This window comes from Dysidea avara, chromosome 1, assembly GCF_963678975.1.
Source record: "Dysidea avara chromosome 1, odDysAvar1.4, whole genome shotgun sequence".
NCBI lineage: Eukaryota > Metazoa > Porifera > Demospongiae > Dictyoceratida > Dysideidae > Dysidea > Dysidea avara.
In genome coordinates this window covers 24,142,667-24,162,186 of record NC_089272.1, presented here as the reverse complement: position 1 = coordinate 24,162,186, position 19,520 = coordinate 24,142,667, and the positions used below count along the sequence as shown (strand labels likewise).

At 39.2% G+C, this 19,520-nt stretch overlaps 1 protein-coding gene across 1 annotated transcript in view; it reads right to left on the bottom strand.

Annotated features, from left to right (window-relative positions):
* Window positions 1–19,520, bottom strand: part of LOC136237452 (uncharacterized) — a 326,109-nt gene that overhangs the window by 204,955 nt on the left and 101,634 nt on the right. Inside the window, exon 5 of the mRNA XM_066027675.1 lies at window positions 16,618–16,719. Coding sequence (XP_065883747.1) covers window positions 16,618–16,719 — 102 coding nt within the window. The remainder of the gene's footprint in view (window positions 1–16,617; window positions 16,720–19,520) is intronic.

The following is a 19,520-nucleotide window of genomic DNA, read 5'->3' as shown; positions in this document are numbered from 1 at the left end:
CTGCACGCGTAATAACCGTGTGTTCGCATGACTGGCTTATACCAGGCTGCATGCGTGTTCACTCGTTATCTTGCTTGTGTGCTATTGTCAGTCCCCTCAGTTGCCCCTAACCCAAATTATCGTTTGCTAAGCTACCGCTAATTGGGGTTATGTACTTTATGTATTGCTATTGTGTAGTGTTAACTGTGCCTTGCTGCGTGTGTTCTCGTTACAGGTATCCCCCATGGGGGGGGCGAGTGCCAGCCCACTACATGATGCTCGGGGGTGGTTGGGTGGTGAGAAGCGGGCATGGTACTCGCCTCCCCGTGATGTCAACCATCATCACCCTAAGGTAACTTGTGGTACTACGCAGGTGAGGTACCGTAAGCTGCTATATAGGTATCAATGTTGAAGTGTGATCTGATGTATCACCCCGGAGCAGAAGGTGCAGGGCTGGCTTCATGCTGTATAGGCTTTGGCGACAACTTGAGTGCCCGGCACTTCTGCACCGGGGCAATTGGGTAATAGTACCAGAATGCGTGTTAAGCTGTTTTTCAGGATTCAGCTCAACTTGTACAAACTTGTACAAACTCAACTTGTAATATGAAAAATAAAGCATGAGGCAAAGCTGAGTGCTTTATTTTTCATATAGCACAAGCAAGGCAATGCTTTAAATGATTTATGAAACTTCCTAGTCTTGTGGCTTCATCATACACTAGGACTCGTAATTAACACATGTTTCATGGATTATCAGCTGCCTGAATGCACACAAACTAGTTTAACAAAGTAACTCTTGCATAATTCACCATAGTTTGGCATAGTAGATGTTCATCACATATTTTGGCAGATTTTGAACACAACCTAGTGTTCTGCGATATATCAGTAATACCGTTTATCGTGATAAATTATCATAACCGATTATCATACCGTGACAGCGTTTGATAACAGATATGTGACCCTATTTTGGAAAACCATACAATTGGGCACATTGGCCAATTTTCTTTTTTTATAGCTACAATGAATCACTGAGTGGTTATCTACCTTGTGTGAAAATTTTGTAATTATATGTTGAAGCATCCAAAGATATGGCCAATTTACTGTCCAATACATTACAAACTAACTTTTCATTATCAGTTTATAGAACTGTTTAGTGATCAGATGTGACAAATTGATGACAAATCACTTTGTTGACAAAGATCACCATTTTTACAATCTAAAATTAATGAAAAGAGATCCTTGAGAGTTTAATCATGTGTTCTTTGTGCTTTTTCTCAATTAAATCACTTGTATTATTGTCTAAAGATAAGAAAATGTTTGGTTTTGGGAATGAACAAATCACCCAATTTGTAAGTGAATTGTTGTCCCACGCATTGTGAAACTACTACATGGTCTGGTATAATTCAGTATATCTCCTATATAAAATAAGTTATGGGTGTAAAATTTCATAACAAGAAGGCTTAATAGTTGTTTTATCAGAATATGTAAAATAATAATTTTAAAAAATCACTGAAATTTTCAATTGAGAATTCCCACAAATTTTGCATGTGCCCAAATGTATGGTTTTCCAAAATAAGGTCGCATATATTGAAATACCAGTATATCAATGAATACCGGTATAGGATTGCTTTTAACCCAGCCTTTGGTATTTAATTATCCAATTTGTTGATGGTTTAGCAGACACACCCTAAACAAAAACTTGAAGTTGTCACATTACAACACATGCTTACCTGTACTGAACTATATATTTTTTTGGTTTTTGGGATGATATCGCTTCATACTAGGCCCAAGAAATGATGCAATAGATACAATAATAAGCTAACTATATACCGATATATCGTGATATTTTCCTGTTACTAATACCGTGTATTCAAATTTCAATACCACCGAGCTCTATCACAACCCACAATTAATTCTTTAGTGACACATGGTGCAGTATTTCCATGATACCTTCAGGACTTGTCCACTTACATTAACAAACACAACAGCAATGTTACCTTCTCCCAACCATCATCAAAGCATTTACATAGGTATGTCTAAAAGCAATCCAGTGGTAGAACTCGTATTGGCTGGGGTGATTGACCACTCAGCATGGCGAGAACTATCAGCTTTCACCAGCTTGGCTGATTAGTCCTACCGATGCCGCGGGCTATCAGCCTGCACTAAAGCACATGGGCAACTGTGCTTTATTGCCCACAAAGAGTGCTATATGCACCGCAAAGAGTGCTTTATTGTATGATTGAAGCACTTTTTTGTAGTGCAATAAAGCACACTTTGTGGTGCAATAAAGCATTGTTTGCCATAAAGTGTACTTTAAGAAATTTAAAATACACTTTCCCTTTGATCTCACCCACGTAAAGTTCTATAACACCTAGAAAAGTAGAAATTAAGTCAAGTGAACAGCAAAGATAGCAGTGGTTAAGTGGTTAAGTGGTTAAGGGATTTAGGTATGTTCCTGGTTTGAATCCTAATAAGAGTTTCTTACTTTAGTGCACTTTTACCCACAATGACTGCTCTAAGAGTAATTCAATCCCATGATTTTACACTTTTTTGATTTTTGCTTTTTAACTCTGTAGCTTTAACTCCATTGTTTTAAACCATCAAAGAACACTGCTCCAATGAACCGCCTACTGTATGTACGTACATTCCAAATTTTAAGTTATTCCCATACAGGGGTTACAACCATGACAAAAGTTTATGTGAATAAATGTTAATAAGATAACATGTGTTTATTCATAGCAAACTTTTGTAATATGTCAATACACTTTATTTGTGCCAAACCTCAAAGCAATCAAGTTACATGGTAGCAATTGTTGTGGAGCTTGTGAAAAGAAATCTTAGAAGGAAAAAAAATCCTGCAAATGGCCAGTGTGAATTTAATCAAATTTGCTGTGTGATCTGCTCTACACCGTGGACAGCTATACAGCAAAAATGGTATGCTCAGAAAGGGACCATGGAACTATGCATGAGTGAAAATGGCATTTTCTTTTTTTCCTATCAATATACACATGGTGTGGTGTGCTGGTTTTCTTGGCTACACGACACACAACCATACATATGTATTTATTCTATGCTCTAGGATGAAATACGTAAACTAAACTTCATGATTAAGCTATTGAGAATTACACATACAAACTTTTACCTACATACTGTACAAACAGTTATTATGTATTAAACATCCTAACTGACTGAAATATGAGACCTAATTTTAGAAAACTGCTGATATATGCACATTTATCAAAATCCATTCAATTGGTTCTTTGTTGTCTAAAGGGACAGAGGAATGGATTGGCCAAGTTTCAGCTTCATAAGATAAACAGTGTGGGAAATGTATTTTATGTCATTTGAACTTGTGAATTAGACAGAAAATAATCTCCAACCGTAGTACATTGCGTATGTGTTGTGGTGGATCACGTGAGTGTGTATATATATAAGGCCTAAGGTGTGAATACATATCAGTCTAGGCTTCTAGGTGCAACACTGTGAAGGCTACTACTACTTCTTCACTTAGTTAACTAGGATACTATTTCTACTGTCTTGTTGCTGCAGTATGCTGTTAATCTACTAATCTCCCCATTATAAGTTTACCGCACCAGTCAGAATGGATGAGATGAAACGGCAAATGGAGACCATCCTGAGAAATCTGAATGTACTCAAGGACGCCCACGATCAGAGCCACCTTGAGGTGTCCACAAAGCTAGACCGTCTGGAAAGAGATGTCACAGCTGGACAGGAGGAGACAGCACAACTTGTAGTAAAACGGATAAAAAGGGAACCAGCACAGCCACAGTTTGAGCGAAAAGCGAATGAAAGGCAGTTTACTTTCAACGCCCAACTAAACGACTCTGTCCAAACAGCAGTCAGGCTCCTGGACAAGCTGAAGCCTAAGCAGCCACAAGCTGTGGCCATCCTGAAGACAGCTAAAGAGCAGCTGGAAGAAAGTATGAAGGCTATAATGGAGAGACAGAAACTAATTTGCTTTGTGAACTGCTCACAGTACGGCTGGGGGGCAGTAGAGGAGTACCTACAGGAGGATATTACAAAAGACGAAAAGGAGGCCAAAAAATGGGCTGATGGAGAAAAGTCAATGGAGGCTAAAATACATTGAAAGAGGACCCTAGATGATAGAGACTATGATGACAGAGACTCCCATCACACAAAGCCAATGCCACACCCACGCCACCAGTGTTTGTTCCTCTGCCACCTCCTCAGCCGTTAATGCCTGCTAGAGCATTTGGGCCCAGAGGACCCCCACCCCATATGCCAGGCCACTGTTTTAATTGTTTACAGATGGGACACCTCAGGGCACAGTGTCCAATAGGGACAACCACACCGTATTCTTTGAATGATGTGTTACTTACTAGTGTTGACAGTAGTATGGGCAATAAGCATGATGAAATCATTATTCCACACAAGGCTGTTGATTGTAGCTTAGCTGATACAACCCATAGTAGTGCCTGTAATACTCCTTTGAATAAGGTGTCACCTAATAGTGTTAATAGTAGTATGGGAATTAAGCAGGATGGGGTCAGTTTACAAAGGCGTACTTTATTCCACGGACTGGACTGGACTCGCGGACTGAGCTGGAAACAGCTCTTAAACAATAACCCAGGAATTATCAATTTCTTGCAACACTGGAGACACCACTATTGAGCTACAACTGTGCTGCTGCTGGCTCTTCCTTACAAGTCATGACACTAGTGCATGCACTAATTAATTAGAATACACTTACGATACATGTGTACTGGAAGTGATACAGCATGATAGAAGCTATTCTGTAGCATTGATTGTTTCCTTTGTTGCTTTAGCACTAGTGTTAAGTTACAGCTGTTGAGATGAGCCAGTCATTATTCTTAGCAGGTAGCTAGGTGGCACCAGTCGCACCATCAGGCTAGGTGATGGGGCTATGCAAATAATCTGGCTCATTACTACAACCCTAACGCTAGTGTTAAGTACTGAAGCAACAAAGGAAAACATGTACGCTACAATGATAGCCTCTGTCACGCTTTATCACTGCGAGTACACGTGTATCGTAAGTGTATTCTAATTGATTAGTGCATGCTCTAGCGTCATCTGACTTGTAAGAAAGAGTAGTACCAGCAGTATAGGTCGATAGTAGTGTCTCCAGTGCTGCAAGAGATGGATAATGCCTGGATTATTGTTTAAAGTTGTTTCCAGCTCAGTCCACGAGTCCAGTCTGTGTATGCGCTAGTGTCATGACTTGTAAAGAAGAGCCAGCAGCAGCACAGTTGTAGCTCAATAGTGGTGTCTCCAGTGTTGCAAGAGATGGATAATTCCTGGATTATTGTTTAAAAGCTGTTTCCAACTCAGTCCGTGAGTCCAGTCCAGTCCGCGAGTCCAGTCCAGTCCAGTCCAGTCCGTGGAATAAAGTAGGCCGTTTACAAAGGGCTGTTGACTTTGGCTTTGCTGATACAGCAAATAGTAGTGTCTTTATTGAATGGTATGTTACTTACTAGAGTTGCTAGTAGAATGAGCAATAAGTATGAAGGGGTCATTGTTCCACTCAAGATTGTTGATTGTAGCTCAGCTGATACAGCAGATATAGTTCCCACAATACTTGTTTGAATGATGTGTCTCTTACTAGCGTTGACAGTAGTTCTAACAATAAGGATAATGAGGCTATTATACCTGATAGTGTAGCAAGTAGTATTGATTATAGGTTAGCTGATACTACCAATAGTGGTGCCCACAGTAGTCATAGCCCGCTTATGGCTTCATATATCATGCCTGCAGTATCATACAAGGGTGTCTGTACTGTTGATCATACTAGTATGTCTGATACAGCTGATAGTTGCAGATTGCCGTCAGTTTTATGTAAAACTGTCAATACAGTGGATCACAGTTGTGACACGATGACCTGCAGTAATAAATATACTGCTTGCCTAGGTAGTGGTCCCGATAGCTCTAGTAACTGTGCCACATAGGTGAAGGTGGCCCCGAACCTCCCATGGGAAGCTTAGACTTAGAATCACAACTATATGGTACAGAAAATGACACAAGGCACTCAAACCAATTTTGGGAAATAGAGCAGACTACAGACCACCAGATTGTTGATATCCAGGGTAGGCTTAAGAAAAATTGTCATTTTGGAAAGACACTTTGAAGGCCCCAACACCTATACTTGATTGCCTCAGTGAAAGATACAAACTTTCCTTACTGCTGCCTCCCCCAACATTCACTGCTAAGAATCAGAAAACTTCCCTAGAAAATGCTGAGTTTGTTTCATCAGCAATAAATGACTTACTGCAAAACCGATGTGTAAAGAAAGTTACATGCAAGCCACACATTTGTAGCCCATTGTCAGTGGTGTCAAACAGTGTGGGAAAATTAAGACTAATTATAAACCTGCATTGTCTGAATCAGTTTCTGCTGAAAGATAAGTTTAAATATGAAGATCTTTGGGTAGCCATGTCGATGTTTCAAGAGGGTGACTATATGTTCACATTTGACTTAAAGTCAGGATACCATCATGTAGATGTGCATCAGAAACACTGGGATATTCTTGGTTTTTCGTAGGGTGAAGGTCACTCAAAAAAAAATTTACATGTAATGTGTACTCCCTTTTGGCCCGGCTACAGCCTGTTATCTGTTCACCAAACATTTGTGACTCCTAAAAGGTGCTGGTGAAATCAAGGCTTAAGAGTAGTGGTGTATTTCGATGACGGAATCGCAGCAGGTACAGATGCTGGATATGCACAAAAGATCAGTAAGGAAATCCAGAAGGACCTCTGTTTTGCAGGCTTCATTACTAACATTGAAAAATCAAAGTGGACCCCATCACAACAATGTGCTTGGCTTAGCTTCGAAATTGACATAGCAGTAGGCAAATTTTCAGTCCCATAACAGAAAATTGATGCCCTCCGGTCACAGTTATTTCAGATAGCAAACAACATTGCTGTTCCTGCTAGGACCCTGGCCTCCCTTACAGGAAAAATCATCTCCATGTCAGTGGCAATAGGACCAGTAGCTAGGTTAATGACTAGAAGATTGTATGCTTTGCTCAATGCCAGAGTCAGTTGGTTTCAGGCACTGCCATTATCAGATGAAGCTAGAGCAGAATTGCTATTTTGTAACACCGAGATACAGAGGTTAAATGGGCAAAATACTTGGGTGGGTACTTCTGCCTTAAGAGTGGTATACACGAACGCAAGTGACAATGGTTATGCTGGCTACACAGTGCATCATGGATGCCACATAGCCCAGGGCCCCAGTTCACATGAGGAGTCCACTAAGAGTTCCATGTGGCATGAGCTTTGAGCTGTCAGACTGGTACTTGAGGCACTGGAGAATCTAAACTAACCAATGAGAGAGTATGGTGGTCACTGACAATCAAAATGTCGTGCACATATTATCAGCAGTGAGCAGGAAGCCTGATTTACAGGAAGAGGCTCAAGCCATTTTTTGAATTTCCCTGGCACGACACATACAGTACACATAGAGCCAGAGTGGATCACTAGAGGAAAAAATGAAACAGCTGACTACCATCGTTTAGCCAACTATGATGACTGGAGCCTCACTGGTGATACATTTAGACGACTAGATAGTCTCTGGAGCCCCATACAAATGATCATTTTGCAAGCTACTATAACACAAAACTTCCACGCTTTAATTCTAGATTCTGGAAACCAGCTGTGAGGGGGTTGATACTTTTACCACTGACTGGAGAGGAGAAAACAACTGGGTTTGCCTACCAGTTTATTTAATTCCTCGCATCATCCAATATGCACAAAGGTGTAAAGCCCACGGGACTCTAATAATGCCAGAGTGGCCATCAGCCCCATTTTGGCCCGTCATATTTCCTGAGGGAGGGAGGCAATCCCGCCCAGTTTGTTACAGCTGTACAAGTTTTATCCCACACAGAATTTTCAATAAATACAGGAAAAAGAGGGTCCTCTCTATTTAAAGTACACCAATGTCCCCAGCAGATGGGCTGGGTAGTATTAGGTGATTGTGTTATTACTGCTGATAGTATGTTATAATTATGGTGCAAGAGTCCAAGTGTCCCCATTGTTAATAAAGCATGTATAATGTTGTTGCTGTTACTATGTGTGTTTACAATAAGAATATTTGTAGCATGTGTGTGCCTACAGAATTCCAGCCTGCGGAAGTTTGGCCATCCATGAATGATACGGATGATCCAGAATTAATTGAACTTGCCAGCCAGCTTCCAGCTACCGCACTAAAGAGCAGAGCTGACTCTTCAACAAAGAAATACCTAGGGGCTTACCATCACTGGAGGAACTGGGCCAAGTTGCCAGTATTCCCAGCCAGTGCACGTCATATTGTACTTTACTTGCAGAGCATCGGCAATCGGCTCCAATCAAAGTCAGCAGTAGAAGCTGTACGTGCGGTAGCTTGGGCGCATCATGTTGCAGGACTGGAATCTCCAACTACTAACCCACTTGTGCAGACAATTATTCTAGGCCTAAAATGATTGCATGCTAAACCAGTGCAGAAGAAGAAGCCGATGGCTGTACCAGTCCTAGCTGATATGGTTGAAGATGCTAATTCCTCCCCAACCCTTGCAAATTTGAGAATAACTACTATTAGCCTATTGGCATTTACCGGATTCCTGAGATGTGATGAAGCCATGCATATTGGAGCATGCAATGTGGAGATAACAGAGGAAAGGGCTAGATTATCACTGCCATGTAGTAAGACAGACCCATTCAGACAAAGAAGTGAAGTGCTAGTTGCCAGAAAAGGCACCTCAACCTGCTCGGTAGCTATGCTGGAATGCTACTTGACTGCAGCGAGTATCTGATTGAACAGTGACGCATTTATTTTTAAAGGCATTATAAAAACCAAGAATGGAGAAGGTCTGAGAGATTCTAGTCCCCTGAGCTACACCACGGTGAGGAAGCAATTCAGAAGCAAGCTCATAGACCTGGGATATACGACAGAGAGATTTGGCATGCACAGTCTTTGTTCTGGAGGGGCATCAGCAGCAGCAAAAGCAGGTGTTCCAGGTCGCTTGTTCCAGCAACACAGAAGGTGGAAATCTGAACTGGCCAAGGATAACTATGTAGAAGACTCTGAAGAAAATCGTTTGTCTGTGTCAAGAAGGATTGGGACATTAAGTGTATCTTTATCTTATAGGTTATGTGTCATTTACCTTGGGTCACCAGTTAGATGGTCACACTGGCCCTTCTTTACTACTCTAGAGTGTGGGTTTAATTGATAAGTATGTAGCTGCACATTAAGCTAGTGCAGTGTGGGTGGCTTCGGGTATGAGTAGGGAGATGTATTTTATGTCATTTGAACTTGTGAATTAGACAGAAAATAATCTCTCACCGCAGTACATCGCATATGTGTTGTGGTGGGTCATGTGAGTGTGTATATATATTATAAAGCCTAAAGTGTGAATACATATCATTCTAGGGTGCTAGATGCAACAGTGTGAAGGCTACTCCCACCCACCTGCCTAGTTGGAATCCTTAACAAGATTATTGGAATCCTTAACAAGATTACAGATGATTTTGGTGTACTTCTGAATGACTCTTACTTTGTTTTACATACAGCATGCAGTAGGTACAGTAGAGTGCAAAATAAAGTTAACGTTTTGTATTGTAATTACTGAGTAATTACAGAAGTATTACTAATTGTACTTTGTTCATAGCACATTCGATGTAGGTCTAATGTTTTGAATATCATGTTAAGGGGTTGAAGAAGCATGTGATATTTAAAGTTTTGGTAATTAACAGAAAATCAAAGACATGTAACAAAGCTGACCTAACTTTAGCAGCAGCACCTGACTTTACTGAGTTTATTGTTATTGTACATATAAAACATTAATTAATGTAGTCACCTGATGATGTAACATAGTCATCTGATGTTGTAATATAGTCACCTGATGTTCTAGTATATAAGGTGTATACTGTTTTAAATCATTGGAGTCTTAAATCATTGAGTCTTGAGTAGTGCTGTCACAATAAGCTCTGCAGGCGAGCTTTGGGGCTTACTTGGCAGGTGAAAACCCTTATAGACATTAAATTTCTACACAAGTCAATTACAGTAAAACTACGATTTGTAATTACTCAGTTATTACAATTGCATTACGTTAACTTTATTTTGATTTCTACTGTAGCACAGTGGTAAGCACTTCGTTTTTTCTGGGCAGGACAAAAGAAACAGCAAAAACCAGTACTATTCAGCTTTTTCTCTTTAGTTCACTTGGGCACAGTAAACTATAAAATAATTGCACTGTGCAGGCCCCCGCTCTGCCTTGGTACATACTTACCTGGTTGTACTTTCCTGCTGTTTTTGCACTTGCTATATATGGCAGCTATTCGTTTTGTAGTAGTAGTAGTAGTAGTAGTAGTAGTAGTAGTTCTGTGTGTGTGTGAGTTTAATTAATAAGTTAGTAACTGCACCTGCAGCAACACACTGGTTCTAGAATGTGAGTTTAATAAATAAGTTAGCAGTGCACCTGCAGCTACACACCAAGGTGGTGGTACATGTTAAGCTAGTGCAGTGTGGATGGCTTTGGGTACGAGGAGGGAGATACAGCAGTAGACCACTGAATGAGCAAATAAATCAATATGTACATAAGACATCGAGAAAATAATCTACAGGCACTTACATAATCCATCATAATATACTGATACAATGGTGTACAGAGTTGAATCTTTGCTCATTGCATTTGCCATGAATTTGTGAATCCACCTAGATATAGTTTTTGCCAAAGATATTCTTCTGTTACACGGAAGCAAGGCGAATTAATTGAAGAAAGATTGTCGTAAATTCTTTTGTCACCACAACGTAAATAAATGTCTGTAACTCAGAAATCTACCTGTATATGTGACCGGATTTGCAAAAAGGTACCTTTTCCACACATTTTACATACCAGCAAACAAAATGATGTAACACTTGAGTCCTTAGACTGATTCACTTGCTCTTAGTATCAAAATATAGCCAGATATTGTAGCTACAATTATGGAAAATTTCAGGCAATTATATGCCATGACAAAAATGTTATGAAGCTTCATAGTTCAAAAAATGGGTCACATTTTGTGTGTGCAAAAGGTACCTTTTTGCAAATCCGGTCACTTATGAAGATGAAACAAGGGGTTTTGAACTCCCTATGAATAGGGGAGCACAATGATGCCTAGGATCGTTCAACTGGAGTGTCAGTTTACCAACCAGCAAGGCGATAAAAACTTGCGTAAATTTTTTCTGGACCTAACCTTTTTTACCCATTGTTTTATGTACATTTCATTACAAAAGTACTATTGTGTGTAGATTGATGGTTTTCAAAAAATTAGGTGACATATATAATTTACAAATTCATAGCAGAGACATCCAATTACATGTATACATGCATGTACAGTAAGTTTACACAGTACTATCTTTTATAAAGATCTAAACAAATATCTAAACAAAAATGGTGGTATATCATACCGTGTGTCTTGTGGCCCAAGAAGCCGGCGCGCCACACCCGTGAGTACATTAACAGGAAGAACGAAAACGTCATTTTCACACCTTTGTATCTCAGTGATCACTTATCCGATTGGAACCAAACTTGCTACACAGTTGCCCGCCAGCCAGGGGAGTCTACATTCCAAATTTGAAGGAAACCGCTCCAGCCATTTCCGAGATACGAGTTGCCAAAGTTTCGTTTTTGTTCATGGTTTTTTTTTCTTCTTCTTCGTCTTTTCGCACACTTGCAAAATTGCTATAACAAGCAAACGCGTACTCCGATCGCCATGAAATTTGGCACACAGAAAGGGAGTCCAACGGCGAGCCCAACGGCGAATCCTAGCATCAAATTTGGTACAAATCCGATGAATGGTTCAGGAGTTATGACCGATTATTCGCGTAAAACAAGATCGATTTGTTGTCACGCCTACAGGGTAAACCGCTTCAGGGAATGAGTTGAAAATTGCTATGTCGATGGAGTAACCATCGTAGGAGTGCCTTTTGGTGGTTTGAAAGGAATCGAGATAAAGACCATGGAGATATGACACAAAACCCAACCTGTGTCAGAATTACGCGATCGATTTTTACGAATAAATAAGTATTCGTTTTCACGCCTACTAGGCAATCCGCTTAGAGCAATGAGCTGAAAATTGGTGTATAGCTGGAATAATCTTCATAGAAAATCCTTGCAGTAGTACAGAAGAATCGGATTACAAACCACTGAGTTATGATTCTAAAGCCAACTCCGTGTAGCAAATGCGAGATCGAGATACTCTAATAGAACAGTCACCCTAATAGAGCATTCGGGTAATTTATTTACTCCATTATAGAATTTTATTACATCACAAGTTATTCTGTAGGGAGTTCAAACAGTTAATCTTATAGACAGTTCAGCAAGAAGCAAGTCACCATGTGGAGAGTTAAGCAAATATATCACTATAGAGATTCAGAACATTACAAGTCACACTGAAGAAAGTTCAGCTATAAACAAGTCATGCACCCTGTAGAGAATTCAGCTACAATTAAGTCACTCTCTAGAGAATTCAGCTACACAGAATTCAGCTACACACAAGTCACTGTGGAGAGAGTTCAGCTACAAACAAATTACCCTGTAGAGAGATCAGCTACAAATAAAACACTTTGCAGAGTGTTCAGCTACAACAAATCAACCTTTAGAGCAATCAGTAATGAACAAATCAACACAAATCTACCTGTAGAGAGATAAACTAGAAACAAATCACCCTGTAGAGAGTTCAGCTACAAAAAATCACCCTGTAGAGACATCAACTAGAAACTAGACACAAAGTAAGGAGTTCAGCTACAAGCAATCACCCTGTAGAGAGTTCAGCTAAAACAAATCAACCTGCAGAGAGATCAGCTACACACAAATCAACTTGTAGAGAGATCAGCTATAAAAAAATCACCCTGTAGAGACATCAGCTAGAAACTAGACACAATGTAAGGAGTTCAGCTACAAGCAATCACCCTGTAGAGAGTTAAGGTAAAACAAATCAACTTGCAGAGAGATCAGCTACAAACAAATCACCTTATATTATAGAGAGTTCAGCTAGAAACTAGACACAATGTAAGGATCCAGCAACAAACAAATCAACCTGTAGAGAGATCATCTAGAAACAAATCAACCTGCAGAGAGATCAGCTACAAACAAATCAGCTTGTAGAGAGATCAGTTACACACAAATCAACCTGTAGAGAGATAAGCTAGAAACAAATCACCCTGTAGAGAGTTCAGCTAAAACAAATCAATCTGCAGAGAGATCAGCTACAAACAAATCACCTTATAGATAGTTCAGCTACAAACAAATTACCTTGTAGAGAGATCGGCTACAAACAAATCACCCTGCAGAGAGATCAGCTACACACAAATCAACTTGTATAGAGATCAGCTACAAACAAATCACCCTGTAGAGAGATCAGCTACAAACTAGACACAATGTAAGGAGTTCAGCTACAAGCAAATTACCCTGTAGAGAGTTCATCTACAAACAAATCAACCTGTAGAGCAATCAGCTAGAAACAAATCACCCTGAAGAGAGGTCAGCTACAAACAAAACACTTTGCAGAGAGTTCAGCTACAAACAAATCAACTTTTAGAGTGATCAGCAACAAACAAATCAACTTGTAGAGAGATCAGCTACAAACAAATCAACCTGCAGAGAGATCAGCCACAAACAAATCAGCTTGTAGAGAGACCAGTTACACACAAATCAACCTGTAGAGAGATAAGCTAGAAACAAATCACCCTGCAGAGAGTTCAGTTACAAGCAAAACACCCTGTAGATAGTTCAGCAACAAAGAAACCACCATGTAGAGAGTTCAGCTGCAAACAAATCACCTTATAGAGAGTTCAGCTACAAACAAATTACCCTGTAGAGAGATCGGCTGCAAACAAATCAACCTGTAGAGAGATCAGCTAGAAACTAGACACAATGTAAGGAGTTCAGCTACAAGTAAATCAGCCTGTAGAGAGTTCAGCTAAAACAAATCAACCTGCAGAGAGATCAGCTACAAACAAATCGCCCTATAGACAGTTCAGCTACAAACAAATTACACTGTAGAGAGATTGGCTACAAATTAATCAACCTGCAGAGAGATCAGCTACACTCAAATCAACTTGTAGAGAGATTAGCTACAAACAAATCACCGTGTAGAAAGATCAGCTAGAAACTAGACACAATGTAAGCAGTTCAGCTACAAGCAAATCACCCTTTAGTGAGTTCAGCTACAAACAAATCAACCTGCAGTGAGATCATCTACAAAAAAGCACCTTGTACAGAGTTCAGCTACAAACAAATTACCCTGTAGAGAGATTGGCTACAAACAAATCAACCTGTAGACAGATCAGCTATACACAAATCAACTTGTAGAGGGATCAGCTACAAACAAATCACCCTGTAGAGAGATCAGCTACAAATTAATCAACCTACAGAGAGATTAGCTACACACAATCAACTTGTAGAGAGATCAGCTACAAACAAATCACCCTGTAGAGAGATCAGCTAGAAACTAGACACAATGCATGGAGTTCAGCTACAAGCAAATCACCCTTTAGTGAGTTCAGCTACAAACAAATCAACCTGCAGTGAGATCACCCACAAAAACGCACCTTGTACAGGGTTCAGTTACAAACAAATTACCCTGTAGAGAGATCAGGTAAAAGAATTCACCTTGTAGAGAGTTCAGCAACAAAGAAACCACCATGTAGACAGTTCAGCTGCAAACATATCACCCAGTAGAAAGATCAGCTAGAAGAAGTCACCTTGTAAAGAGTTCAGCTACAAAGAAACCATCATGTACAGAGTTCAGTTACAAACAAATCACCCTGTAGAGAGATCAGCTAGAAGAAGTTACCTTGTAGGTGGTTCAGCTACAAACAATTCACCCTGTAGAAAGATCAGCTAGAAGAAGTCACCTTGTAGAGTGTTCAGTTACAAAGAAACCATCATGTAGAGAGTTCAGCTGCAAACAAATCACTCTGTAGAGAGTTCAGCTACAAAGAAACCGCCATGTAGAGAGTTCAGCCTCACCTTGTAGAGAATTCAACTACAACAAATCGCCCTGTAGAGAAGAAGTTACCTTGTAGAGAGTTCAGCTACAAAGAAACCATCATGTAAGGAGTTCAGCTACAAAGAAACCACCATGTAGAGAGTTTAGCTGCAAACAAATCACCTGTAGAGAGTTCAGCTAGAAACAAATCACCCCGTAGAGAGATCAGCTGGACGAAGTCACCTTGTAGAGAGTTCAGCTACAAAGAAACCATCATGTAGAGAGTTCAGCTGTAAACAAATCACCTGTAGAGAGTTCAGCTACAAAAAAATCACCCTGTAGAGAGTTCAGCTAGACGAAGTCACCTTATAGAGAGTTCAGCTACAAAGAAACCATCATGTAGAGAGTTCAGCTACAAAGAAACCACCTTGTAGAGAGTTTAGCTGCAAACAAATCACCCTGTAGAGAGACCAGCTAGAAGAGGTCACCTTGTAGAGAGTTCAGCTACAAAGAAACCATCCTGTATATAGTTCAGCTACATTTCAAGTCACCCAGTAGAGAGATCAGCTGCAAAAAAATATCCTGTGGGGAATAATGGGCATGTAATAAATATATGTATATAATTTGTATAATTACTAATAAAATCAAAAATAATTGAAGTATTACAAATCTTCTTTAAGTTCTTTTTTTCTTCATGTGGTAAAGAAAAAAAACACATGGGTTAAAAAAGCCCTAAAGCCAGCCATAGGCCGGCTTTGCAGTATACAAATACAAAAAGAAGTGATATCTAATCAAAAACAGCCAAGCTGTAAAAAAAGGTGCGGCCCCCAAAAAGGCCATGGTGAAAAAAGATGTGAAATCCAAGGTGGTGGCCAAGAAATGGCTGTAATGGTAGGTTAATGGTTACATTTTAATAACGACAATTCAGGTGAATTTTGTGCCGCTTGGTCTTGGCACCAAATTCACCTGAATTGTCGTTATTAAAATTTAACCATTAACCTACCATCACAGCCATTTCTTGGCCGCCACCTTGGATTTCACATCTTTTTTTCACCATGGCCTTTTTGGGGGCCGCACCTTTTTTTACAGCTTGGCTGTTTTTGATTAGATATATTAGTGCTGAGCAATAATATCGATAGTTCAATACTCACAATCAAAAATCATTATCGCAGTATGATAATTACAGCTTACTATCATGTTATTGCTGTAAGATTACTAGAAACATTGCTACCAAGTTTATTTAACTGTTTTGTAACTCTTTAGGCTTGCTTATTCGTGAAATGTTTGCTTGCAATGGTATAACAAGCTGTGTATATTTATTGGCCGCCCATGCAATTAGTCAATCACTTTGCGAAGGGTCTAAAATTCCACTAAAAATGTTGCTTGAGAAGCTGGTTTATCTGCAAGGCTGTAACAAAAATTGTAGAAATATTGGCTACCCACACAATTAATTACTTAATTGATGCACTTGCAAGAAAACCAAGCAAATAGTAATCTATAATGGTGTTATGGAACTTGACTGAAGATCATTCAAATTTTAATTATCGTGATATTATCATATCATGAATAATACTTCAATATCTATCGTGGTAGTGAATTTTCTACTATTGCTCAGCTCTAATATAATATATATGGCATAAGTACTGTGAGTGTTGCAACATTCATTGCTCATTAATATGCATAATAAACTACTTACTTTATAAGTAATATCCAAAGGAACCAGACTTTGTGTTATTATCCACTTTGTTAAATCAGAATGGCCTGTTAGCACAGCAATGTGTAGGATGTTATGTCCTTGCTACAGCCAGGAAAACAATGTTATTGTACAATTGTATTCATCAATGTGTTGTACCCCAATAAACACCTACATATCTACTTATTAATGTTACAGTTTGTGTCAGTTCAAGTATTGCAGGTTATATACGTACATTATACATACACACAATTGGACAAAAACAAATGTGAAGGCATTATAATACAAGTCACAAAATTCGATAACAGGTTGATAGATATTCTACTCAGGCATGAAATATACAGCCTATTATGTGATGGGATTAACTTGTGTTGACAAATCAAGTTATTGCCTGCACATACTGTAGCATATCTAATGTTGTGTAATGCAGTTCTGACATCAGTGTTTATTCTAGGATTTCTTCTTTGGAGGAGTCAGGAGTTTGGGGGGAGTGGGAGGTGGTGGTCAGGTGAAAGTCAAAACATATAGTTATCTGAGTTTGCGAAAATGTAAAACAGTTGAAATAGCTGTGTAACTGATTATGACGGTTGATTTTTGTGAATAGGAGGTTAAGCCATATCCTATATGTAGTAAAGCTGGATGCATGAGTGTAGTAGTGATGATGTAACTTCTAGGACAGCCATGTGCACCTCATGTATGCAAACAATAATATTACTCTATTAGTATAGTGCATTGCGTATGTTGAATCTCTTGAAACAACAATTTGTGTGTGTGAGATCACTAATCAAGACACACGGTAGTGTGTTGTGTGGCCCAAAAAGCCAGCATGCAGTTCCATGAGTATAATGACAGGAAGAAAGAAAACACGATTTTCATGAATTCATAACTCTGTGCTGCCTTTACGAAATGAGACCTGTGGACATGTCCTCCACTGTCAGTAGCCCACATACCAAATTTGAGCAAAATCACTTCAGGCATTCCTGAGATATGCATGAGACTTCAAAAATTGGCTTAGTTTTTTCAGATTTTTCTTACATTTTTCTTCTTTTTGCACACTTGCAAAAACTGCCATAAAACACGAACACCATATCTGAATGCCTTGACAGAACCAGAGGCATACGCAGGAATTATGAAAAGGGGTTTCCACTACAGAAGAGTGACTGTTATATTAGAGTAGTTTATATTACCTGACTGCTCTATTAGAGTATCTCAATCGTTTCACCAAAATCTAATTCAGAACAATGCTATAAGTGTTGCTATCATGTGAGAAACTATCTAAGGTAAAGGTTTAAAATGTGTCCTGTTCCATGGTAGATTCCAGATTCTGGAAACTTGAAGTTTCAATTTCTTAATGTTTCAAGTAGAGTGTAAAATCCAGAGGGGTTTCCTGAAACGTCTGGAAACTTCCTTTGGTATGCCCCTGAAAACGGCAGTGAAAAGACGCATCTTGGTACTAAGTTTAACTGGAATACTATAAACAGTCAAGGAGTTATTAGCAATTATTCATGAAAAATAACACCAATGTTGTCACGCCTACAGTGTAAACCACTTATGGAAAGAATCTGAAAATCAGTACATGGATAGATTAACTATAAATAATAGATCCTCAATTTGTGGTTTGAAAGAAATCGAGCTAAAGACCAAGAAGATACAACAAAAAATACCAGCAATGTGTAACGATTACGCGATCGAGATTAGTTAATAATAAAAAAACCAAACAATTACCTGTCACATCTACCAGAAAAACCACTCAGAGCAATGATTTGAAAATCGGTGTACAGATGGGTTAATCATCTTAGAAAGGTCCTTCAATGGTTTAGAAGAATCAGGCTTAAAGCCACAGACAAAATTGAACTCGGTGTAGTGGGTGCAAGATTGAGATACTCTAATAGAGCAGTCACTATAACAGAGCAGTCAGTTAAGAAGAAATTACTCTATTAAAGCATTCAACTATGCCTTGCAGAGAATTTAAAGCCACTCTGTATAGAGCTCAACTACAAAAAGTCATCCTGTAGAGAGATCAGCTAGAAACAAGTCAACCAGTAGAGAGATCAACTAGAAACAAATCATTCTGAAGAAAGATCAGCTAGAAACGAGTTACCCTAAAGAGTATTCAACTAAAACACTTTCCCTGTAGAGAGTTCAGCTGGAAACAAATCACTCTGTACAGAGATCAGCTTGAAACAAGTCACCTTGTAGAGAGTTCAGCTAGAAATGATTGCGCTGAAAAGAGATCAGCTACATAATCATCCTGTAGAGAGATCCGCTGGATACAAATCACCCTGTAGAGAGATCAACTATAAACGTGTCCCCCTGTTGAGAGTTCAACTAGGACTGGGCAGTATTGAAATTTTACTATCATAATATATCATGGAAAAAAAATCACGGTATTACTAATTATCACGATATTTTTTTGACAGATCCTCTACTATGAAACAACATCTACCTACACAAGTGATACGACCTGCAGCAACATGAATGGATGTGCAAAATTACATGTACATGGCATGTTCCATTAATTGAAATATACATGGAGAAGGTAGACCTACAGTTAAGCATGGTGAGGATGTGTCTAATACACCCAAGTGCATGACAGGAGTTCTACAGATTCCCATACATGACAAAAAGACTGCTAATTATAGCATTTAACGCTCATACTCAGTTTTGCATCACCCATGCACATTTGTTACAATGCTACATGTGCAGAAATATTCTTTCCTTAATAAAAATCCAAGTAATAAAGTCCCTTTAGTAGCTACTTTCATATTCGCATGAATGCTCTATTTATTAGAGTTACTATTAGAGTATAAGGGTGACTGCTCTATTAGGGTATCTCGATCTTTCCTGGAGCTAAAACAGCAGCACCATGTTTACAGTAGTAAATATTATTGGAGAATACCACTGGT